We start from the raw sequence: 20,976 nt of genomic DNA on the forward strand, positions 1-20,976 counted from the left end.
ATGTGCTGGTGTTTTACATGTATATAGATAATCTTTATAAATTCTTTAGCTTACTTTATGAGCAATAAAAATTATTATTATAATTGTACAGAAAATAGATAAATGATGTTTCTTATCATGATAATATAAACATGTTACGGTGTTTCAGACATAAAAATCGGATTTCGGTTTTCTTTTTTTATGTATATATGTATTTGGCAATACCCAAACTTTTCATAAAATAATGCTTTGTTTTTTCATAGGCGCAGATATTTGTTAGACCAATCATCGATTATTCATCCATGGACTTCTATCAAAGAGGCAAATAATAGATATTTACAACGCGCCTTGGATTCTCTCGTACGGCATTTGAAAAAGGAGAGTTGTTTGGAATAAGTTTAAACAAACTTTCACCTGATGTTTGGAAATGATAAGATGTTTCATCGTGTTTTATAAAAGACTTTAAAGCTAAATTTATTAGAATTCAACTACATGAAATTCTAAAATTTTATCATGAATAGCACTCAATTCTTTCTATGTATTTTTCTTTCCTTCATTTAAAAATAAATTTTCTATTTTCATGAATGGCATTGACTTATTAAAAATTCTTGGTTTAAAAGGTTTACGATTAAAAAGCATGATATTTTTTTCTATCGCAAAACCACTGATAATAAAATATTTTTCTTATCAGTGGTATTATTTTATTATCAGCAAATATAGCATGTTCACTTATTTTATTAAATGAACATGCCATATTTGCGTATTTATATAAAATGAATCATTCTTGTTGTTCCGGTTTTTTATTCTTAACTTCGAAAAGTATATTTCTGTTTAGTTAATAATTCTTATGACTTATTATGAAAAAAAAAATGAGTAAAACTTCTAAAAATATTAAAATTATCGAGAAATTTTAAATACATTTTATTTTTGCTTCAACTATCTCGACTTCAGGCATGGATTTTGTGATCTTTTACGAAAATAGAAACACCCATGTTTTAAAATCGTCTCACATCAAATGCTTATTTAGCACTAGCTTTTACCAGCGACTTCGTACGCGTGGAGATAGATTGGAATTTTTAGCATCAATGGCTTTATCTTTTGTTACTCCTGCGCATGCGTGAATTTTCGACGCCAATTGGGGCAACACAAATGCGTGAATTTTCTACGCCTGTTGGGGGTAACGCAATATAGATTATAAATTTTTAATTTCCTTTATTCTGTTTTATTTTAATTCAAAAGTACTTCAGAATGAATCCGAAATATCGATTCATTAACAATGTTTACTTTTAAATGTATCAAACACTAAGAAAATAAACAGAATTGTTTGAAATAATAGTCAAAATCATGTTAAGCCTAATCTCATTGGCGTGGGGGAAAAAAACCCTGAAGCTTTACTCATTTGGCGATTTTTGGCTGGAAAGTTAGTTTTTAATTAATAAACAATTAACCACTCAATTAAACGGAATAAATAGTAGCCTATGTCCTATTCCAGACTATAATCTATCTCTCAGCTAAATTTCATCCAATTCTGTTCCGCCGTGATTGACTAACATCCATCCATCCAAACTTTCACATTTATAATAGTAGTATAGATAATACGTCATTATGCATATAAGCAAAAGTATCATTCTTACAAAGCCTATAAAAAGTATCTCCTTGATTATTAATAATATCATAGCTAAAAATAAAATATTAAATGCTAATCCCAGGTACCACAGCCTGTTACACAATACTGTACGATCTTATATGATATTAATCAATATTTCGCAATATTATACAATAATGTGAATACTGACCCATGTCATACAATATTTCACATTATTTGTGTGCTTCTAAGGATGATGACAAATAAGTTCATACAAAGTCATTTAACTCATTCATTTCGTAGAGATTTTAATTTCTATCTATTACTTAGAAAATTTTATGTAGCTGGTTGTGTGTATTTAAGCCAAGGAAAGATGCCTTCTTGTCTCTTTTCTTATTTATTTTGCACACACACACATATAACAACACATGGACGATGACTTCACACATATAAGGTAACACATAATACTATATACAATTAAAGTAGAAATTGCCGCTAACAAAGAGCGAACGAATACTTCTTTTTGCCGCTAACAAAAGAGCGAGCGGTGCCTACTTGCACCAGTTACACACCAACTCTCAGGGAGAAGTGTTTACAAAAAAAGCTTAAGTGCGCTTCCCCCACATTCCAAACATACATATGGGTTAGCGCATACTGCGCCATCTATGTTCAGTATTAATCTTTACTGTATGAATACATATACAAAGAAACAAAAATACAAATAAAGTAATTAAATAAAAACAAAATATTATTTATAATATTTTGTTTTTATTTAATTACTTTATTTGTTCTTTTAAAATAATAAATGTGAAGGCATTTTTTCATATTCGATGACCATAAGTGAACACTATTTAAAGGTTCTTCATTCACCTGAAAATTGAAGTGCTATTGATATCTACTGCTAATAAAAGAGAAAACGTATTTGGGTGGGCTACAAGGCAAGTTGTAGCACCTCGAGATGAAATAATTCGCACCAATATGCTTCGTTTCAATCAAAAATATATGAAGTTTTTCTGTGACAAATTCCAGAATTATTTAAATAATTTTTTTTTGTCATTTTAAATTTTAAAAAATTATCTTAATAATGAAGTTAATTTATTTGTTGTGTTGGGTTTTTTTCTCTAATTTTCTTAAATTTTGAAAAAAAAATTAGATATACAATGAAACTTTGCTTAACGGAAATAATTCGTTCACGAATCTTACCCATAATGCGAAACACGAAACGAAATAATTTTTTTTTCATAAGAATCCATGTTGAATAGCACATTTCGTTCCATTCCGAAAAAGATAAGGCATAACTGAGTTTTCCGAATAATGTGGAGGAAGGGTAGGCCGATAACAAAATTGCCAGATAGGCCGGATTTCTTTGAACTTATTTCTTTGCCCACCAATACCGGAAGACAAAGTTTTTATACTAAAACTCACTGTTGTAATGAGCATTTGCTCACTTCTTATTGAGTACTAACAAGGGGAGGGCACGGGGTTGAAATCTGAGATCGGGATGAGATTTAGTATAATGATAGTATACATTTAGAATGTCCATTCATGATGATAATAAAAAACAATGTCCAGTCAATTTCCAGAAAATAGACCTCAAACTTTTGGTAAAGCTTATATACTGATATTTTGACTCCCGTCCCGATTTTCCAGATGGCATGGTTATCTAGGTAACCGTCTCGTATGCGGAAGGTCAGGGTTCCAACCTGGCTAAGATATTTTTTATTTTTTTATAACTTTTATTCAATTAAAAATTTACAAATATTCTTAATTAATATGTTCTTAATTTTTTTCATCCAAAATAAATATTTATTATCGAAATACATAACAATAAAATTGAAACTTTAAAAGAAAAAAATTATAAATGCAGGTGCATTTTTTTAAGCAAAATGAAATTATTTAAATTTAGTTAACTATTTACAGATAGTTTTAATTAATATGCTACTTATTTTTATGCACGGGGTAGAAATCGATCTCAGATTTCAACCCCGTGCCCTCTCCTTGTAATCCTTCCATTTCTCTCAAGTCAAATAGAATGTGAACTCGACCCGGTGAATCACAGAAGCAGTTGCCGATTTTTGTTGATACGCCAGAGTCTAATCGCTGTATAGCTCATAATTTCTCTTCCATAGTCACGACAACTTCTTTCGGTTATCACCCATTTTGAAATCTCCACTGTGGTACACTTAAGAAAACATTACACACTGATGAAACATTAAACATCAAGCTGTTCTATCCCTGTCACAACTTGTATTTGGTACACGACACTTAGACAGATCGAAGTTTGCGACAATACTGAAAATAGGTGGTGAATCGTACAAGGTCTTTGCAGTCTTCGCCGTGTTTCTGAAACTCGTCACAAACAAGTGATACTTTGTTTATTTCCCTTTTTAAATGGTACACAGATAACAAGCTACGTTTGAACACTGATAAATGCATTATTAGTTATACAATAAATGCTCAGCCTTATAAAATTATATTTTAAAATGAACGAATGTAAGCAGTAAGCATTATTACGCTCATATTCATTTCGAGTTTTGAATGCCCTCTTTAATACTTAGCTGAATTTTTCCCGACATATTGATTCCATAGTATTCAAGGTTTAGAATTCTGAAACGTAAAACTAGGGAATTTTCGAGTGAAATTGCCCTGAAGGTTTTATATTATTCTCGTGTTAGATCTTGTCTGTAATATTGTAGCATAATTTAATATCCCAACTTCCATAATAAAATTCAAATTACTGAGCATATTCAAACCAGTTTTTTGCGGTATTTGTTTTACAAGAAAAGTGGATTTTACTCTCAAGATGTATCTTCTTCTTTTCTATGTGATATGTTTAATTTGCCTAGTTTGCGCGGTACACAAGATATTTCTTCTGTTCTTTTCTTTTATAAGGTTATCAATGATTCGATAGATTGCATTGATATTTTGAGCTATTTATCGTCGCTGTGCCTGTAGGATCTTTAAAGAACCAGAGTACTTTACCAAATGTTTATTCGAAATTTAACTGTATTAAAAGGTTTTCTTTATATAAATTTCAAGATTTTTAACAAAATCTCTAGGGAACTTGACATTTATCATATAATCCAAGTGTTTTTAAAACGACTTGTTCTCAGCTTATATCTACTTGACCTCATTTCTTTTTTACTGATCTTATGAATAAATTTTATTACAAACATACATGCTCTTCTGAGCAAAGAAAGATCGTAAGGACTACTCAATTTTTTTATACCTGTTTAGGCCAGCGGCAAGACTGAAAAAAAATTATCTCTTTAAGCAAGAAGTGGCGGATTTTGAAATAGAGGATTAAAGTGTTTTCTTTTCTTTTTTCAACTGCATTTCCGTGTAATGGTTGGGGCCACTCTGGCTTGGTGGTAAGGTCTTGGACTCGGAGAGCTTCAAGTCCGAAACCCGATTCCACTGAAGAACCGTCTTGTAAGCGGGCCTAATGCACGCCAAATCCGTCGAGGCCAAGCTGATGTGGTGTGGAAGCTTGGAAAGGAAGTGCCAGCTCAGGTGTCATCCTCGTCATCCGACCTCGGTTCAAAATTACGAGGTCCTTCCCAAAATTGTTCTAGTGTTGTTCCAAAATGGATCGTTAACCACTTAACAATTTTCTTTACTATCTAATAAGATGACACCTTCTATTTTGGAAATATTTTCATATTTTGAATCAAATGGAAATCCAATGAATACTTGACATATCTATGTATTCGAAGTAATTTTAATGTTGAATTATAATCATTATAAAGGGTTTATTTTTTGCTTAAAACTGTCAAAATCGATAAATAGATGCACGTATGGCATACGTGCAAAGCAGTTAAGTGGTTAATAATACTAAACCAAACCGAGTAATGGCTGTAATTAAATACATAGGTCATCAGACGTATTTAAAAAAATGAAACCAATCTTAAAGCTATCGATAACTTCATTTTATTCTGAATAAATCCTAGTAGATGTTTTGTTACACTCTGTTTAGGGCTCTACCGGAAACAGTAGTTCAATCGGCTAAAGAAAGATTGGCCTTAATAGCAATTATGTATTTCTCCAGGGAAAAGCCGAATTTGACTTGACTGCCATAAATGAAAATTTTTATCAAGATTATAAACTTTAGAAATGGGGGGGGGGGGGTAATTTTCTCGATCCAATCATTCAAGTTCATTCAAATACTTAAATGGCCTTTCAAATATTACTGCAGGTGAAACTTCCCCAGGGTCTATTTCAATCTAAAACATAACCTTAACTGTTAAAGTCCTTAAAATCCTATCATCAGGGCCAAACGCCCTCCCGCTGGTGTGGTGTGGTGTGGAGTGGAGAGAGGGATGCCAGCTCAGGGGTCGTCCTCGTCATCTGACAGCGGTTCAAAATTACGAAGTCCGTCCCAAAATAGCCCTAGTGTTGCTTTACAATGGGACGTTAATATAATTAAACTAAACTAATCTTAAAATCCTATATGCAATTATTTTTTTCGTTAGTCATTCAAGGCAATATATCTTTTTAACCAATAGTTTATCTATCTTGAAACCCCACAATCTACAAATATACATTTCAAACACATCATTAGTTTTCTGACATTCTTTTCCAAACCAAAAACTTGTCCATTTTGCAGTACCTACTACGAAGAAAAGAACTTGGAACTTATAATTTTTCCAATTCATAAAGTGTGAAAAAAACACAATATTTGGATGCTTTCTGCACTCATATTACTAGATTTTCTTGGAAGAAACGAAAAGAAATCATCATGTCATTTTTCCGTCACATTCAATTTTAGATCATTTCTCACCTTTATTCTATCTTTCTTCAAAAAAAAGTTTTTTCCTGGAAAGTATTTTTAAAAAATTCAATAAGATATTGTTTGGACAATTAGAAATTCCCTACTGTAATCAGTGCATATCTCAAAAAGCTAATCAATATTCCATTCAACAGAAATATTAACATTAAAACTAAAATATCTTTTTCTATATCCAGAAACGTAGTTTTAACTAGAACATAACTACAACAAAAATTTTAGAGGTATCTGATCTGGAGTAATTTTGATTATATATAAATTATTTTAATAGATGAGTTGAGTTAATTAGCTAAAAGTGATTAAGGCATATTAAGAATTTAAAAACACATTAAAACATTAAATAAATATTTATTTATTTAATTCCACAATTAAAATTTCAAATCATTATGTGACGAATTAAAACGCCATTCGGCAGTGTTATGTACAAAAAAAAGATTGTTTCATATATATATATATATATATATATATATATATATATATATATATATATATATATATATATATATATATATATATATATATATATAATAGCATAGTCTCTACAAAATCAATGACCAAAATTCTTAACAGAGAAGTATATAAAACATAACTGAAATCAGATCCTGATTGTGAAAGTGAAGGCAAGCTCTGTTCTACTTATTGTTCAAACGGGTTTATTGTTTAAATTTATGCAATATTTACTTATAAAACTTTCCTGTATTAAATATTTGCATTCAAACTATTTCTGTTTAAACTTTGCAGCAAATATATTTATTTCTTCATTATCTTCCATTTATCTTCTAAACTTCACGATGAAACTTCACAAAACTTTCTGAGTGTTTTTTTTTATTGTCTTGTAAAATGTTTATAAACTATCTTCTGCATTTCGCGTTAATCATTTTTTATTCGCCTTATAGATTAAGTATTAAACAGAAGCTTCTTAACTTTCAAGATGGAAAGAAATTTATTTATGGTATTCAATATTTAATGAAACAATGAAAATGGTTTAAGCTTCAAGGCAGCAATCTAATTTATTTTTGTAAATGGTTCAAAAATATTTTTAAAAAAATTATTACAATTCATAATAGTTTTACACTCCTATTAAATTTGTAGCATTTTAAAAATAATTTTTTAAGATTTTGAAACAATGCAAACTTTATCTTTGTGCAATAATATTAGGCATTATCATGGGAAAATGCCAAGATTCAACTAAGTTTTCATTTAAAATTCTAAATAAAATTTCTAAAAATTCATTCCAAAGTGCACGTTGCTACTCTCTAAGGTACATATGTGCTGAATCTGATAACTAAGTCAAATGTAGCTTGTAGAATGCCAATACCCGTACAAACAAGCACATTTATCTTAAACATTAGAAGATATATAGATATTAAATTTATATTTATTTACCTCTAAAGCCTATGCTTTCATTTTTTTTTTTGATAATTGCTTTTTTTTTTACATTTCAAAAGATATTTTCCATGTCTATTATGTTCATTTTCGCTTTTTAACTCTTTTATCACGGTTCCCATGAAAATATTTAGAACTATTTTCTCTGAAAAATCTAGTTTCACGTACAAACAACCCTCCGGAAAAGAATAAGCTGTAAGCAGTGAATGGAAGGCCATAACATTTAACTCTAAAGTAGTAATGTCATTTGGGTGTCGTATTTGGTCATCTGATGTATCAACAAGCATTGATTTCTTTTGTTTAGTGAAGCTGTAAATGATAAACGTGCAACTGAAAAAGTATTAAAGGCTTCAAAACTGCATCTCGGTTAGAAAATTAAAATTGAAGAATAAAAGAATTTCATAATAAAAATCTGCCTCCTAAAAACTATAATTTGATGGGATAAATTGCGAACCGAAACCGTTCATATTTAAAAGCAAACATTTGTTAAGGAGCATCTAAATTTCAAGCTGAGTCGATAGAATCGTTGTCACTACAGGAATACTGGCCAACTGTAGGCTTTCTATTCAAATATTCAAGCCACGTCATATGACGTTCATGTAAAAGCTGCAATGACTCGAAAATTCTCACATTAGAAACTGCCACAATTAAGTAAAATAGTTCCGAACGAGATAAAAATTTAACAATAAAATCAGTTTTTATTTTCGATAACAAATGAGTAAAATCTCCCATCTTTGAATATTTTTTATCTTTGATCAAATGAACAGTTATTTCCAATATTTCTCTTAAATCCAAATCCGAAATGCGATCAAATATATCATAAAAATATTCAATATAAAAACCTTGGAATAATCTCTCCAATACAGGTTTATAAATCTGTAATACCGGGTTGCTAAAACTATCTTCTTGAAAACAATCTATAACAAATTCATGGAGTGTCAAATTTTTAGCAATTAAACATTTTTTCATTCCTTCAGTTTCTTCACAACATTTGATCAGACATTGTTTTAGTTGTGGTACCATTTCAATTTTACGTTTTATGTCTTCATGAATTTGATATCTGAAGACAATTATTTTCAAAATGCTTTTTGCGAATCGAAGAGACTGATTATTTCTAGCATGATTAATTAAAACATCCATTGGAGTTTGTCCATTTTTATCCATTTTATAGATTTTAGCTCCTTTCATTAGAAGTTGAACCACAATAAAATAATTTGGATTTCTACTAGATAATGATACGTGTAAAGGGGTTTCTAATGAGGTGTTAGCGATGTTAGGATCTGCTCCTTTATACAGTAATATCTCCACTGCCTCTAGATGATTCTTTTGAACTGCCAATATTAGTGGAGTAATTTCTTCATTATCCTTTTGGTCCACAAATATGCCTTCATGTTGTAGTAACTTTATGATTATCCGTGCGTCAGTAAAATTATCCATATGATTATAGACTGCGAAATGTAGCGCAGTTTGACCATAAAAATTTCGAATATTTGGAGAAGCCCCGGATTGAATTAAAAAATCCACAAGGTCCCGCTTCTGAGAAAGTGCTGCGTTATGTAGAGGTGTATTGCCAACATAGTCCCGTAAATTTACATCAGCGCCAGCTTTAATTAATTCTTTTACAGCTTCAAGATTACTTTCGTTGCTTCCTGCCGCTATATGAAGTGGTGCTTCACCACGTCCGACATTTCCTTTCTGACCAAACCCATACGGTCGAAGTCGGTTTGGATCCATTCCTCTAGAAAGACAATCACGAAGTAACTCTAAATTCTCATCGTTTTTAACAAGTCTATGCAGCAAATATGTTCCAGAACGAGCCATCAGTAATCTTCTCAAAGTATGTATATAAAAACGAAAAAGTTTATCTATAAATCCCTTCGATAAATCTAAGCATTGAAAGAACTTCTTTCTTTGAATGAAAAATTTCAAAGGCAATGGAATGAAATGTCTTCACTGGCACTGAATATATATCCGAAAGTAATCGCTTCCTCGAATAGTTGATAAATGCCATCAAATACAATAAATCGAACTCTTGACATTGTCGCTACTAAATATGACTTTCTGCAAACGTGGGAAACATTTTATATGAGAGATCCATTTTAATTTTAAGGAACATTACTTATTCTCTCTATATATAAGAAAGCACGATTCAAAAATGCCTGAATTCATTACAATTAATTGCAATGCTATTACTGTAATATAAAGTGCGGGATTGCACATTAGCGCAAGTAGAAATTTCCAAGTTAGGAATAGAAAGTTTTATTCGTCTGAAATTTAAAACAAAACAGCTCTAAATATGATGTAGATTTTGCTGTGAAATAAATTCTGAATCTCATTTTTGTAATTCACTTCGAGAATGAAAGTGAAGTTAATTTTAAAGATTGAAACAATTTGATAAAAATGCGAACAAAACATGTTTATTTTAAGATGTCCTTAGATACTTCTTATAGACCCTATGAGCATTAAAGTTACTTTCAGACACTTTCGTTCCCCATGTTGAATCCGAACAAAGGTTGCCTGTACAAGATGTCTCATAATTCTTGGTCTAAACGATAGCACATGATATAATTCTATGAACAAATGTATCAGTACCTATTATAACCCCAAACCCAAACCTAGACTGTTTCAGAACGCTTCAACGAATTTTAGGGGGAAAAAAAAGGTAATTTGTGACCGGTAACGCATATCCACTTGGCAGAAAAAGTCTTTTGTGAACTCATAGCAAATATTCAAGAATAAAACGACATATAATAATGAAAATATTAATTTTTTATTTATTGTATTGCTTACACAATTTATTATATTGTAATAACAATTTCTGAAATATAAAGGACGCATGTCTTTTGCTTTCATTTGATTAAGCTTAAAAATTACAAGAATAGCTACCAGAAAAAGTTGGATGCAGCATAGCCAAACCAAATGTGGCTCTTGTGCCAAGAAAACATCACAAATCCAATCCAAGCCAAGCAAAAAAAGATGATATCAAAGGTGAGGCCAAGAAAAGGAGAAAAGGCAAATGTCATAAAAAGTATATTCGCAAGCTGAATTTCAATTTTGTTGTAGTTACTTGTTTGATGCAGGTGAGTAAACTTAAAATGTTGCATTTTCGGAGCTTTTCGAAGAAAAATTAAAATGGATAAGGAAGGAAAATAACTTACTCCTGGGGAAATATAAAAACTTCTTGAGAAGGCAAAATTCTTCCGAAATTTAATAGTAGCCAGTTTTTAATAAATTTCTTGAGTGGTGAATAGTCGAGAGCTTTATACATATTTGTGTTCGGTACCAATGACAATTACGAAATATTCTAATTAAATTGTTTTGTTGGATTTCAATAATTCTTAGATTAGTCTTGGCAGCATACCCCCAAACCGGACATGCGTACTTTAAAACTGGACGCAAATAGGCAGTGTAAATTAGTATTTTGTTTTCCCTATTCATTTTGGAGTTTCGAGAAATTAGGGGATAAAATTTACGAGTTAGATCTCGAAACTTATTTTTAATATAAATGAAGTTGGGTTTCCATGTGAGTTTATTGTCTAAAATTACGCCTAAGTATTTACACTCTTTAGACCTCGGGATAATTTGGTTTTTAATTTTAATAGGGCAAAAATCTTTATTAACATGGTTTTTAGTTGAACTTTTAGTGAAGCTAAAATTTCCAAACCAGTTTGTTGTGCAAAAGAATATAATGTATTACCTCGTGTCCAGCTGATATGATGGGTGTTAAAATCACCACAAATAATTTGGTTAGAACTGATTTGTAAAAGGTTTACTATATCAAAAGTGAAAAGTGGATTATCTGAACTAGGGGGAATATAAATTGAGGTTAAAATCAAATCTGATCTCAGCTTTATATAACACAAATAACGATACATGTGTGTGTGTATATATAATAAAATACAATAATTATTAAAATATAACCAATTTCCGCATCATTTAGGAAGTACTGTGCTTTATATATATTTATCAACATTTTCTTTTGAAACTTTTGATAGCAAGTTTATCTTTCTTTTATTTTCAGCAATAAAAGTAGAAAATAATTGTAGCGAAAATGATGTTGTCGTAGTAAGCCATAAAATTAATATTCATTGCAAACTTTCTTCAAAATGAGAAAATATATGTGTACTTAATACATTAGAACTTGTGTTGAACCATTTAACTATATATCGCGAACTTTTTTAATTCGAAATAATTTTACTAAATTTTCCCATGTTCCTTTATCCTTTTTTTCCAATTTTTACTGCTTTCGATGGTTGTGGTCAATTGATTCATATCAGAATGTTCAAATTTTTTCTTATTGGTTCCGGATCTTTGAATCCGTTCAAATTGAACGATTACTATATATAATTATCCGACCGCGAGTTTATGAGTTTGCAAGATATTCATTTCATATAATTTTTTTGTTTGTCATCAAATTATTATTATTTTTTTAATTTTACGTATTGATGGCGGCATCAAAATCTGTTGTATTAGCATTTGTAGAAGAATGTGATCCAGAAGAGGAACTTCGAAGCTGCATTTTTCCAAGTAAAGTCGGTGGTTGTCCTGCTTGGCTTCGTTTAAAAAATTTGCCTAATCGATCAGATATTTTGTGTAAAACATGTGATAAACCATTAATTTTCTTGCTACAAATCTATTGTAACATAGATGAAGTTGAGTCCGCCTTTCATCGTACATTCTTCTTATTTATATGTGCCAATGGAAAATGTTATAAACGATTTGATAATCAAAGTTTTGTTGTCTTCAGAAATCAGCTTCCACGTTTAAATGAATTTTATTCTTACGATGCTCCTGACTATAAAAGTAAAAAATCACCATCAGATCCCTCAGCCGACAAATATCAACCATTATGTTCCATTTGTGGTTGTGTAGCATCATTAAAATGTCAGGAGAGTCAAGAATTTAATTATTGTTCTGAGAATCACCGTGATTATGATAAGGAAAGAAATTTCCAAAATGGCGGTGCAAAAAATAGTAAAAGTAAGTATATGTGGATTTTTTAAGAAGTTTGCATGGATAGCGAAATTAAATAAATTTAGAGGTTGTAATTTGGGGGGTGGGGATGGGAGGAGATATATAATATATTCATTTTTGCAAGGAAGGCAAGCTGTATTTATTTATTGCATTTGCTTTGTATTTATGAAATCTATTTAACCTTTTAATATACATGATCCAGTTATATAGGAGCAAATTAAGCCATTCTTTTTTCTATAAATGCATTCAAATGAATTAATGTGGGATGATATTTTCAATGATTTTTAATTTTTTGGTTAAGAGAAGTGGCTGAATATAAGGTGGAAGAACACAATTATATATTAAATTTTGAATGCATGCACTGATTTTAAATCACATCATCCTAACTTTTGCCAAGCATTTTGTGTGGATGCATTATAATAAATATTAAAGAAGTAATAGCTTTATTATTATTCCTAATATTGATTATTGGTGTTTTTTACCTTCTGGATAGCTTTTTACTTCCTTTGCATCGTTTTTAATAACTTTTTTTTTATTTCATTTAATTTTTAAAATGAGGCATGATTGCTAAAATTATTTATCTGATTCATCAGTTGGGAGGCTAATTATATTGAAATCTCTTAAAAGTAAAATTAGCTTATGTGTTTTATCTATTGGATATATTAAATGATTTATCATGTATTCTTTATTTATGGACATTTATTATTATGATTATGAGAAAAACTATATAGGAGTTCATGATTGAGAATATAATAAAATATTAACCAACCCTTCATTTTTTTAGTTCATATTTGTAGAATATTATATTTCTTTTTCCGTATTAAATGGAAACAATCTTTTTACTAGCTAATATTTGCAAAGAAACTAAATCTGCCTTTATATGATTTTTTTTTTTTTATTATGATGGGAGGAAGCAATTATCATCCCTGGATATATTTTCTTTCTATGCACAAAAAAAAAAAAACCTTTTGCAGTAAGTTTTGAATCTACATTTGCTTTTTATCATAAAATGAGTAACTAAGAATTTTAATTGGAAATTTCTAAATGAAATAAACTTATTTCACCCCAAGTCTATACTTTGTTTATCAGCCTTTTGATTAGCTTTCTTGGATATGATTTGTAAAGTTATTGCTGCAAAAAGAGCTACAGATAATATTCAGTTTTCAGGGCATAGTGGAAGTGCATGGCTAAATCTCAAACATACTAGGTATTTTTGTATTCTCTGCTAAAACAATAAAAAATTCTATCAAAATAAAATGAAAACACACACACACAATTATTTTAAAGCAAAATATATAAAAAGTACAGTCTAATTTTTATTAAGTCTGATATGTAAAATGATAAATTCAGCTTATTAAATTCTCATATGGGAATATCATGAAGTTAGTTTCATTTAACCCTAAGTTATTTTATTTTTTAAGTTTTTTTCTGTAAATACTTAAAAAGGAAAAAACTTACAAATTTTAAATTGTGTACAATTTATTATATAAATAATTTAATAGTTATTTAATTTCATAATCTATTTATTAATTTCTTTTTAATTGCAATGTAAGCAATAAAAAATTTTGCATTAAGGTTGAAATTCTTTAGTCAAAAGGTATTGGTAACTTCAGTTTCAAATACCATTCCAGAATTCAAATAGCAGCCTCTGGAATAGTCACATCCAATATTTCCAAAAATGTAGAAGTTTATTATGTCATTAAAAAAAGGGCAAACGATTGTGTACAATAAAAGGTCATACCTACCTCAAAAAGATCATGTGAGAGTAATGAGATATGGTAAAACTTGTCCCATCTAGACATTCCCCCTCCCCCCCATTATTCTGTCTATGTTGTCTCAATTATTTATAAAAGCAACGTGCCTGTGGCCGCATGTAAAACCCTTCCTTCAGATCTGGTCGCTCACATTAAAAGTCGTACATCTTTCTGATCGAAATTCTTATACAAGTGAAGTTGATTTGTAGAATTAAATAATAAATACCCATTTTCGTAGCTTTGAAGTAAAGAATGAATTTATTAAATATGGTGGTGATCATTAAATGATTATTAAATAAAGGTCAGTAGAAAAGTATGAAACATCTAGCATTATCCTTTTAATGAAGCATTATTTTTGTTAACTCGTATGCCAATTCAGTAGTCATAAAATATACTTGACTGCTCTGAATAATTTTAGTTAAGTTTTGAAGGTGACAAGAAGTTGTTTTAAATTATCAAATGTAAATAACACTCATAATCTGTGTGTACATTCTCAACCTCATTTATTATTGCTAATTTAATTGCTTTGTAGACTCAATGATATAACTTTTATGAATTCACAAATAAATTTAATTAAAAAGTAACATGTTTGTATCAATAACTTATTCTATGAAAATATATAAGAGGAAAGGATAGAACGTCATATGTCACGGCAACATATATTTTTTCTATATAATGTTTTTCTTTAATGTTTTTGTTTTAATGTTAATGTTTTTCTGCTTATAACTATGGTGAAGATAATATGAAAAGTATTATGTAATAATTATTATCTTCACTGCTGGCACTATTCTTTAAGAAAGTAGTGAAAATTTTATTTTTAGGCATTTAAAAAATGACAGAAATGATGCAGAAATGTTGAGGTGTATTTTTTCATGTTAAAATTTATGTAAATATTTTACTTATGAAACATATCTTTTCAAATCATTCTAATATATATCTGAATACAAAGAGCCATTGATTGAGTGCTCTCATATTTAGTATATGAGAATATTCATATACACCCTTATATGCTTTATTTGAACTATTCTCATTCTTTTCTCTGGTATAAGGGGGGGGGGGGTATGTGTAATTTATTTACAAGTCATATAAACATTGCACTTACTGGTGGTTTGGTCCATTTTTCCTTAACCCTTTAAAAGGCCATCTTTTTTCTAGTCATATTATGTTAAAATACTTTTAGGCTTGAAATTAGAATAAGAAAAGGGATTCATTTAGCTTATTAGATAAATTTAATTTGATTAATTAATAATTAAGTAACAAATCAAGACACATCATTTTGTCTGAGATAAAGAACTGAAGCATCTAAGTTTCTGTCTTTCTAAAAAAATTTGTCAGAACTTATGCCAACCTACATAATTTCATACAAAGATTGATAAATTTGGTGGGAAGCATACTTCCCACGGCCCTAGAAAGGGTTAAAATGATTGAAACATGCAGTGCTATATATATCCCGAGATCGAACAGATCGTTTCAAGCCAGCTATGCTTAACTTCTGAATGTATGAAAGATGTTTTATTTTATTTATTTATTTATTTTTGTTTTTTTGTATAGTATTAAAGTATTTTTGGTATTTAAATTGTGAAGTGACAGTAATAAATTTATAAATTTGTGATTTAATTTCAAGAAAATCAGTAATGATTATATTGAAAATTTTCATTTACTTTATTGTTACCTTATTTCAATTTTTTTTAGTGATGTAATAAATGATATTTAAGAAGAAGAAGAAGAAAATGCAATTTATATAAAATGAACTGAATACAAGTTTTAGAAATGTAAAAGTCTCTATCTAAATGTTTTTACATTTTATTTCCAATGAACATATTATCTTGACTGTCACTACTTCCTATTATTGATGAAAAATATTTTATTTGAACAGAAACTAAATCAAAGCGGGAAAAAGCTAAAAAACAGTTTGTGCTACCTGAATATGAGCTTATCTTTGAAACTGAAGTTTTGCCATCTACTCAAACTGAGAAATCCGATGCAGAAAAAATGAAGGAATACAGACAGTTTATGCAGTCAACTAAAGCTCCTAATGAGATGCAAGAAATGCCTCTTGATGATTTGGATAGTGTCATGAAAAGAAATGATAAGGCTTTTAATAAATTTCGAAAGAGGATAAGTTTGGAACCAGAACAAGTAAATGCTTTATTATTATTATCATAATTTTTCTAAAGTCTGAATTGGCTTCAATATTTTATTGATTGTATATATTATCAATTTGACTTAAAAGCACAGTATTGTAACCAAATGTGTTTGTAAATCAATAATATAGTAATAGATTTAACATGTTAAGTACTAACAGTTGGTGAAAGTGTCACAAATTGAGTGACTCTTTAGTGCCCTGCTTTTAAGTTAAATTACTTTTTTAACATCTTCATAAACTACAGATTTTTTTTTTTTTGTGTGTGTGTGTGTATTAGCAATTCTTTTTACAGCAACTGATTAAATTATAATGGAAATCTGTAAGAAAAGAAACTAATTTGACAACCACATTATTATTATAAAAAGTGTTAATAGTTGAAAAAAATTAATTTATTACAGAACTAAAAAAGTAGAGTTTATTTATTTTTCATATTGTAGTCTTTAATTTCTAATCCAGTATTATGAATATAATAGAATCCTTAAAATAGTTTGTCTTTAAATTCAATTCTAAGTTGTGCTATTTAAATAGAATCAAAATTCAATCATTTTAACCAATAACTAATTCTGAAAATATTACAATAATTATATTGTCAACAAAACACACAAATTCAACATTTTAGCACATCAGAAAGAGAATGAAAAATTGATTACAAATTTCATCTTTACAGGATGCAATTTGTAATCTATTTTGGCAATCATGTTCCACCCTTGTAACAACAGGAGTACTTTATTAATAATGAAGTTAATAAAAGTGTGTAAAAATTAATATTTAGTGAAAGCAAAATAATGGTTATTATATGCATGAAAGATTTTTTTAAAAAATTCATTCTTATTTCATTTATAGAATTTTATTTCAGTAAATATTTAATCAATATCCCTTGTTCTTCGACTTATGTTGTAATGAATTTAATTCTTAATTAACTCTAATGTTTCAAAGGTGTTACGTTATGAAAGAGGAGGAACTCCACTGTGGGTGTCTGCAGAGCATGTACCTTCTCCAAAAGATATTCCCAATTGTATTTGTGGTGCCAAGCGTACATTTGAATTTCAGGTAATACTTTTGCCCTTTCTTTCATTGATCATATATTTCAGCACCAAACTGAAGCATTTTCACTGTTACTCAGAAATCATATCAATCTCGCATAAAGATTCTGCAATGGTAATGTTAGATTTTAAATCCAGTTCCCATAAAGATACATTAAGCTAGCTATAGTGTACATCAGTTATATTCTTGTGGTTCATATGACCTGTTATATACAAAGTATGATGATCTATTATATACAAGTCAAATCTACTGGAACCAAACATCCTTTTGCTTGTGTTGTGTGAAAGTTTGAGATGTATGATTATTCATGCTTCTTTCTCATCCGATCATGATTTTTATCCCACTATTATTCCTTGTGTAACTTAAAAATGGAATTCTAATCTGGTAATTAAATTTAAAGTGAAAGTCAAATAAAATTATTAAGTAAAATAATTATGCAACATTTTATTTCTGTTCATCAAATCATTATCAAAATACATGTATTTTCTAAATCAATTATTTTTATTCATTTATTTCAAGTAGTCTGTTTTTATTTTATTTTTTTTTTTTTTCAAATCAATACAAAAAAGAATTTAAAAAAAAAATGGAAATATTCTAATTGATATTCTATAATAAATTGCATGAAATTTGATAAAAATTCAAAAGAAAAAAAAGTAGAATTATGGTGGAAAGCATGCTATGTTGTTTGTGGTGACTATAAAATATGGTATTAATGACTACCTAAAATTACATTAAAAAGCATTGAGCTAATTCATGCATTATGATTTGAGATAAAAACCGGAACTAATCAAATCAATATTTTGAGTCAAAATTTTATCATTAATGATTGCTGTTTCAATAGCTTTTGCTCTAGCATATTCTTAACCATATATAGTTAGGATTTTAAAAAAAATTTATAATAATACAATCACATAATTTTTGATGCTAAAAAAAAAGTTAGTTCTGTTAATTTTTATATGACGAGTATATTGAATTTTGTTTAACTGTTTTTCCCTTTTATAAACCTTTGTTTAAAATTATAGTTCATAAACAGAACATTATTTTGTCATCATAACAGCCTATAAATAAGTAAATATTTTATAATTATAAATTTCTGGATTAATTTTGCTTCTTGCTGTAAGAAAACCATAGTCCCAGTTTTAACCTGTCTATTCTCTTCTAATATTAACTAACCTTATATAATATTCTATTGATTATATAGAAAATAATTAACATAACATAATATAATTATTTTCTGAAGTAATGTTATACATATTTAATATTACATTAAAAAATAAAAGAACTTCTATTCAATATTCACTGCATTTTCTCATGAACATAGTGTATGAGAAGAAATCAGCTAAATTATATGTTAACAGTCTTTTTTTTTTTTTTTTTTTTTTTTTCATTCCTTTAAAAATGTAAAGTTGTTAAAAATTATTTTATTTAGTATAATATTTACATTTAACTTAATTTTTAGCAAATTCTGTTCAGAATTTATAATAAAATTCACAATGCCTATATTATATACTTTCTACCATAAATAAATGACGTATTTAGTGATTAATGCATTAATTTCCATATATGTAGACTCTGAGATGAAGATACAAACATACATGAATTCAAATTTCATTTTAATGTGAAACTATAAAATAAGCAACTTTAAGGCTGTGTATAAACAGAATTTATGACTAATGTATTTTACTTTTTTAGGATATGAAAATGAATAGTTGATTTTATATTTAGCAAATTTAATTTTTGCACTGGTTCTTTGTTCACAATTAAAGAAGCATAAGAGAAGTTAAATTAATTTAATAAAATAAGACAAAAGTAATCATTCCAAATAATGCCAAGTATATCAGCTAGTGAATAAGCAAGACTATTTAACAACACATAGTAATATATCATGGAGTTTTCAGTCTCCTGTTAATTGCAGTATTTCAAAAAACTTTTTTTCTTTCTTTACAGGTCATGCCACAGCTGTTAAATTATTTATCCTTAGATAGTGTACAAGACAGTGTTGATTGGGGCACTTTGGCTGTGTACACTTGCTCCAAATCATGCGATGAGGGAGTGAAAGGTTATGTTAAAGAATTTGTGTGGAAACAAGACTTTTCTGATAATTATCAACAATAAAAATGTTTGTTTATATATTAATTGATTATTTAACACACACAATTCCTAGCCTTGCAATTTTCACACACTCTATATTGAATTTCTACAAATGCAGCTATCAATCTTTAAGTATAGGCTTCTTTTTATATGAGTACAATTGAACGTTTAATTTCAAGTATTTCTAAACTCAAAGAATATATATTTACCAGTGTTTTATAAAGTTTAAAATCACACTAATGAATCAAGACACTATCTGATTTCAGAGAGTATAATCTATAGAAATTTATTGCAATCTTTTTTTAATCAAAATTGAAAGTGTAGACATATATTTATATTTTGCTAAGACTTATTAATTATTGTGAATTTATGCATATTGTATTGTTTCATTTATAGAAGTTCAGCTACCTATTCACATTTAAATTAAACGTACATTATTTCATATCGAATGATACAAATTGACATTCAGTCGCTTGCTGATATTCATGTTGTATGTATAATTATTTTGAAAACTATTTCTATTTAACTTCTTAGTCTCCAAGTGTAAAAGCTTGAAATACATATGCAGATGAATATCAACTTAACACAATCATACGTGAAAGCTGTCCTAACTGGTCATATGATCAGATAGCTGGGAGGATATGAAACCAATTAAGAAATGTATTATTAGTATCATGTCCTATACATTGCAATATAACTTATTGTTAAAACATCAGAAAAAATTATACTTTCATTTAATCTTATATTATCTAAAATAGGACATATGCCCTTAAAAAACAAGAAAATTAAGCTGTTTAACAATTTGATTATTAAACTATTAGTCTGCAGCTTCACCTTTGCCTATTTTTTCTATGTGTATATGTCATACAAAAATTATAAGTTATTTTTAAAAACTGTATTGTTTAAAAAAAATATATAAAACTGATTTAAAAAAAAAGATTTAAGATAGTATAGAAAAAAGTATCATTTGTTCAGAAGTTCTTGTAGGAAAACCTAATTGTTTAATAATCATTTCACCTCTTTTAGAGAGGAGTCAAACGGCTCAGTTAATTCTAGATGCTGAAGAATGTGTATTTCATTTAAGTCCATAAAGGAGTGTGGTTTTATATGGAGTTCAGACAGACATTCAGTTATATATAGACACATTAACCCTTTTTACTAATATTTCCTCTTCCGAAAATTCTGAGAAAATTTTTTGACTAACATTGTCAAAGCAATACCCTCATTCTCA

The 20,976-nt window shown here is 28.6% G+C and overlaps 3 protein-coding genes across 4 annotated transcripts in view; 2 read left to right on the plus strand and 1 right to left on the minus strand.

Moving 5' to 3' along the window:
• Window positions 1-564, plus strand: part of LOC129987888 (complement C3-like) — a 46,337-nt gene extending 45,773 nt beyond the window's left edge. For both annotated transcript variants that reach the window (XM_056095869.1, XM_056095868.1), the window contains one exon: window positions 243-564. In XM_056095869.1, the coding sequence (XP_055951844.1) occupies window positions 243-375 (133 nt within the window). In that variant the 3' untranslated portion in view covers window positions 376-564. The remainder of the gene's footprint in view (window positions 1-242) is intronic.
• A 7,676-nt stretch (window positions 565-8,240) lies between these two features.
• LOC129987754 (uncharacterized) lies at window positions 8,241-9,557 on the minus strand. The gene has a single exon (XM_056095695.1). It carries the CDS (start codon window positions 9,555-9,557, stop codon window positions 8,241-8,243), a length of 1,317 nt encoding a protein of 438 aa, XP_055951670.1.
• Window positions 9,558-12,097: 2,540 nt separating this feature from the next.
• LOC129988760 (programmed cell death protein 2-like) lies at window positions 12,098-19,772 on the plus strand. Its single transcript, XM_056097028.1, has 4 exons — window positions 12,098-12,716; window positions 16,341-16,603; window positions 17,547-17,660; window positions 19,602-19,772. The coding sequence occupies exons 1-4, from the start codon at window positions 12,182-12,184 to the stop codon at window positions 19,767-19,769; spliced, it is 1,080 nt and encodes a 359-aa protein (XP_055953003.1). The 5' UTR covers window positions 12,098-12,181; the 3' UTR covers window positions 19,770-19,772.
• The last annotated feature ends 1,204 nt before the right edge of the window (window positions 19,773-20,976 follow it).

The sequence above is a fragment of the Argiope bruennichi genome, chromosome 10 (assembly GCF_947563725.1).
Source record: "Argiope bruennichi chromosome 10, qqArgBrue1.1, whole genome shotgun sequence".
Classification (NCBI taxonomy): Eukaryota; Metazoa; Arthropoda; class Arachnida; order Araneae; family Araneidae; genus Argiope; species Argiope bruennichi.

Bases quoted from the DNA above. Each gene is read 5' to 3' on its own strand.
- LOC129987754 (XM_056095695.1), bottom strand. From the start codon at position 9,557: ATGGCTCGTTCTGGAACATATTTGCTGCATAGACTTGTTAAAAACGAT.
- LOC129988760 (XM_056097028.1), top strand. From the start codon at position 12,182: ATGGCGGCATCAAAATCTGTTGTATTAGCATTTGTAGAAGAATGTGAT. The intron at 12,717-16,340 runs GTAAGTATATGT...TTATTTGAACAG, and splicing joins CGGTGCAAAAAATAGTAAAA to AAACTAAATCAAAGCGGGAA. The intron at 16,604-17,546 runs GTAAATGCTTTA...AATGTTTCAAAG, and splicing joins TAAGTTTGGAACCAGAACAA to GTGTTACGTTATGAAAGAGG.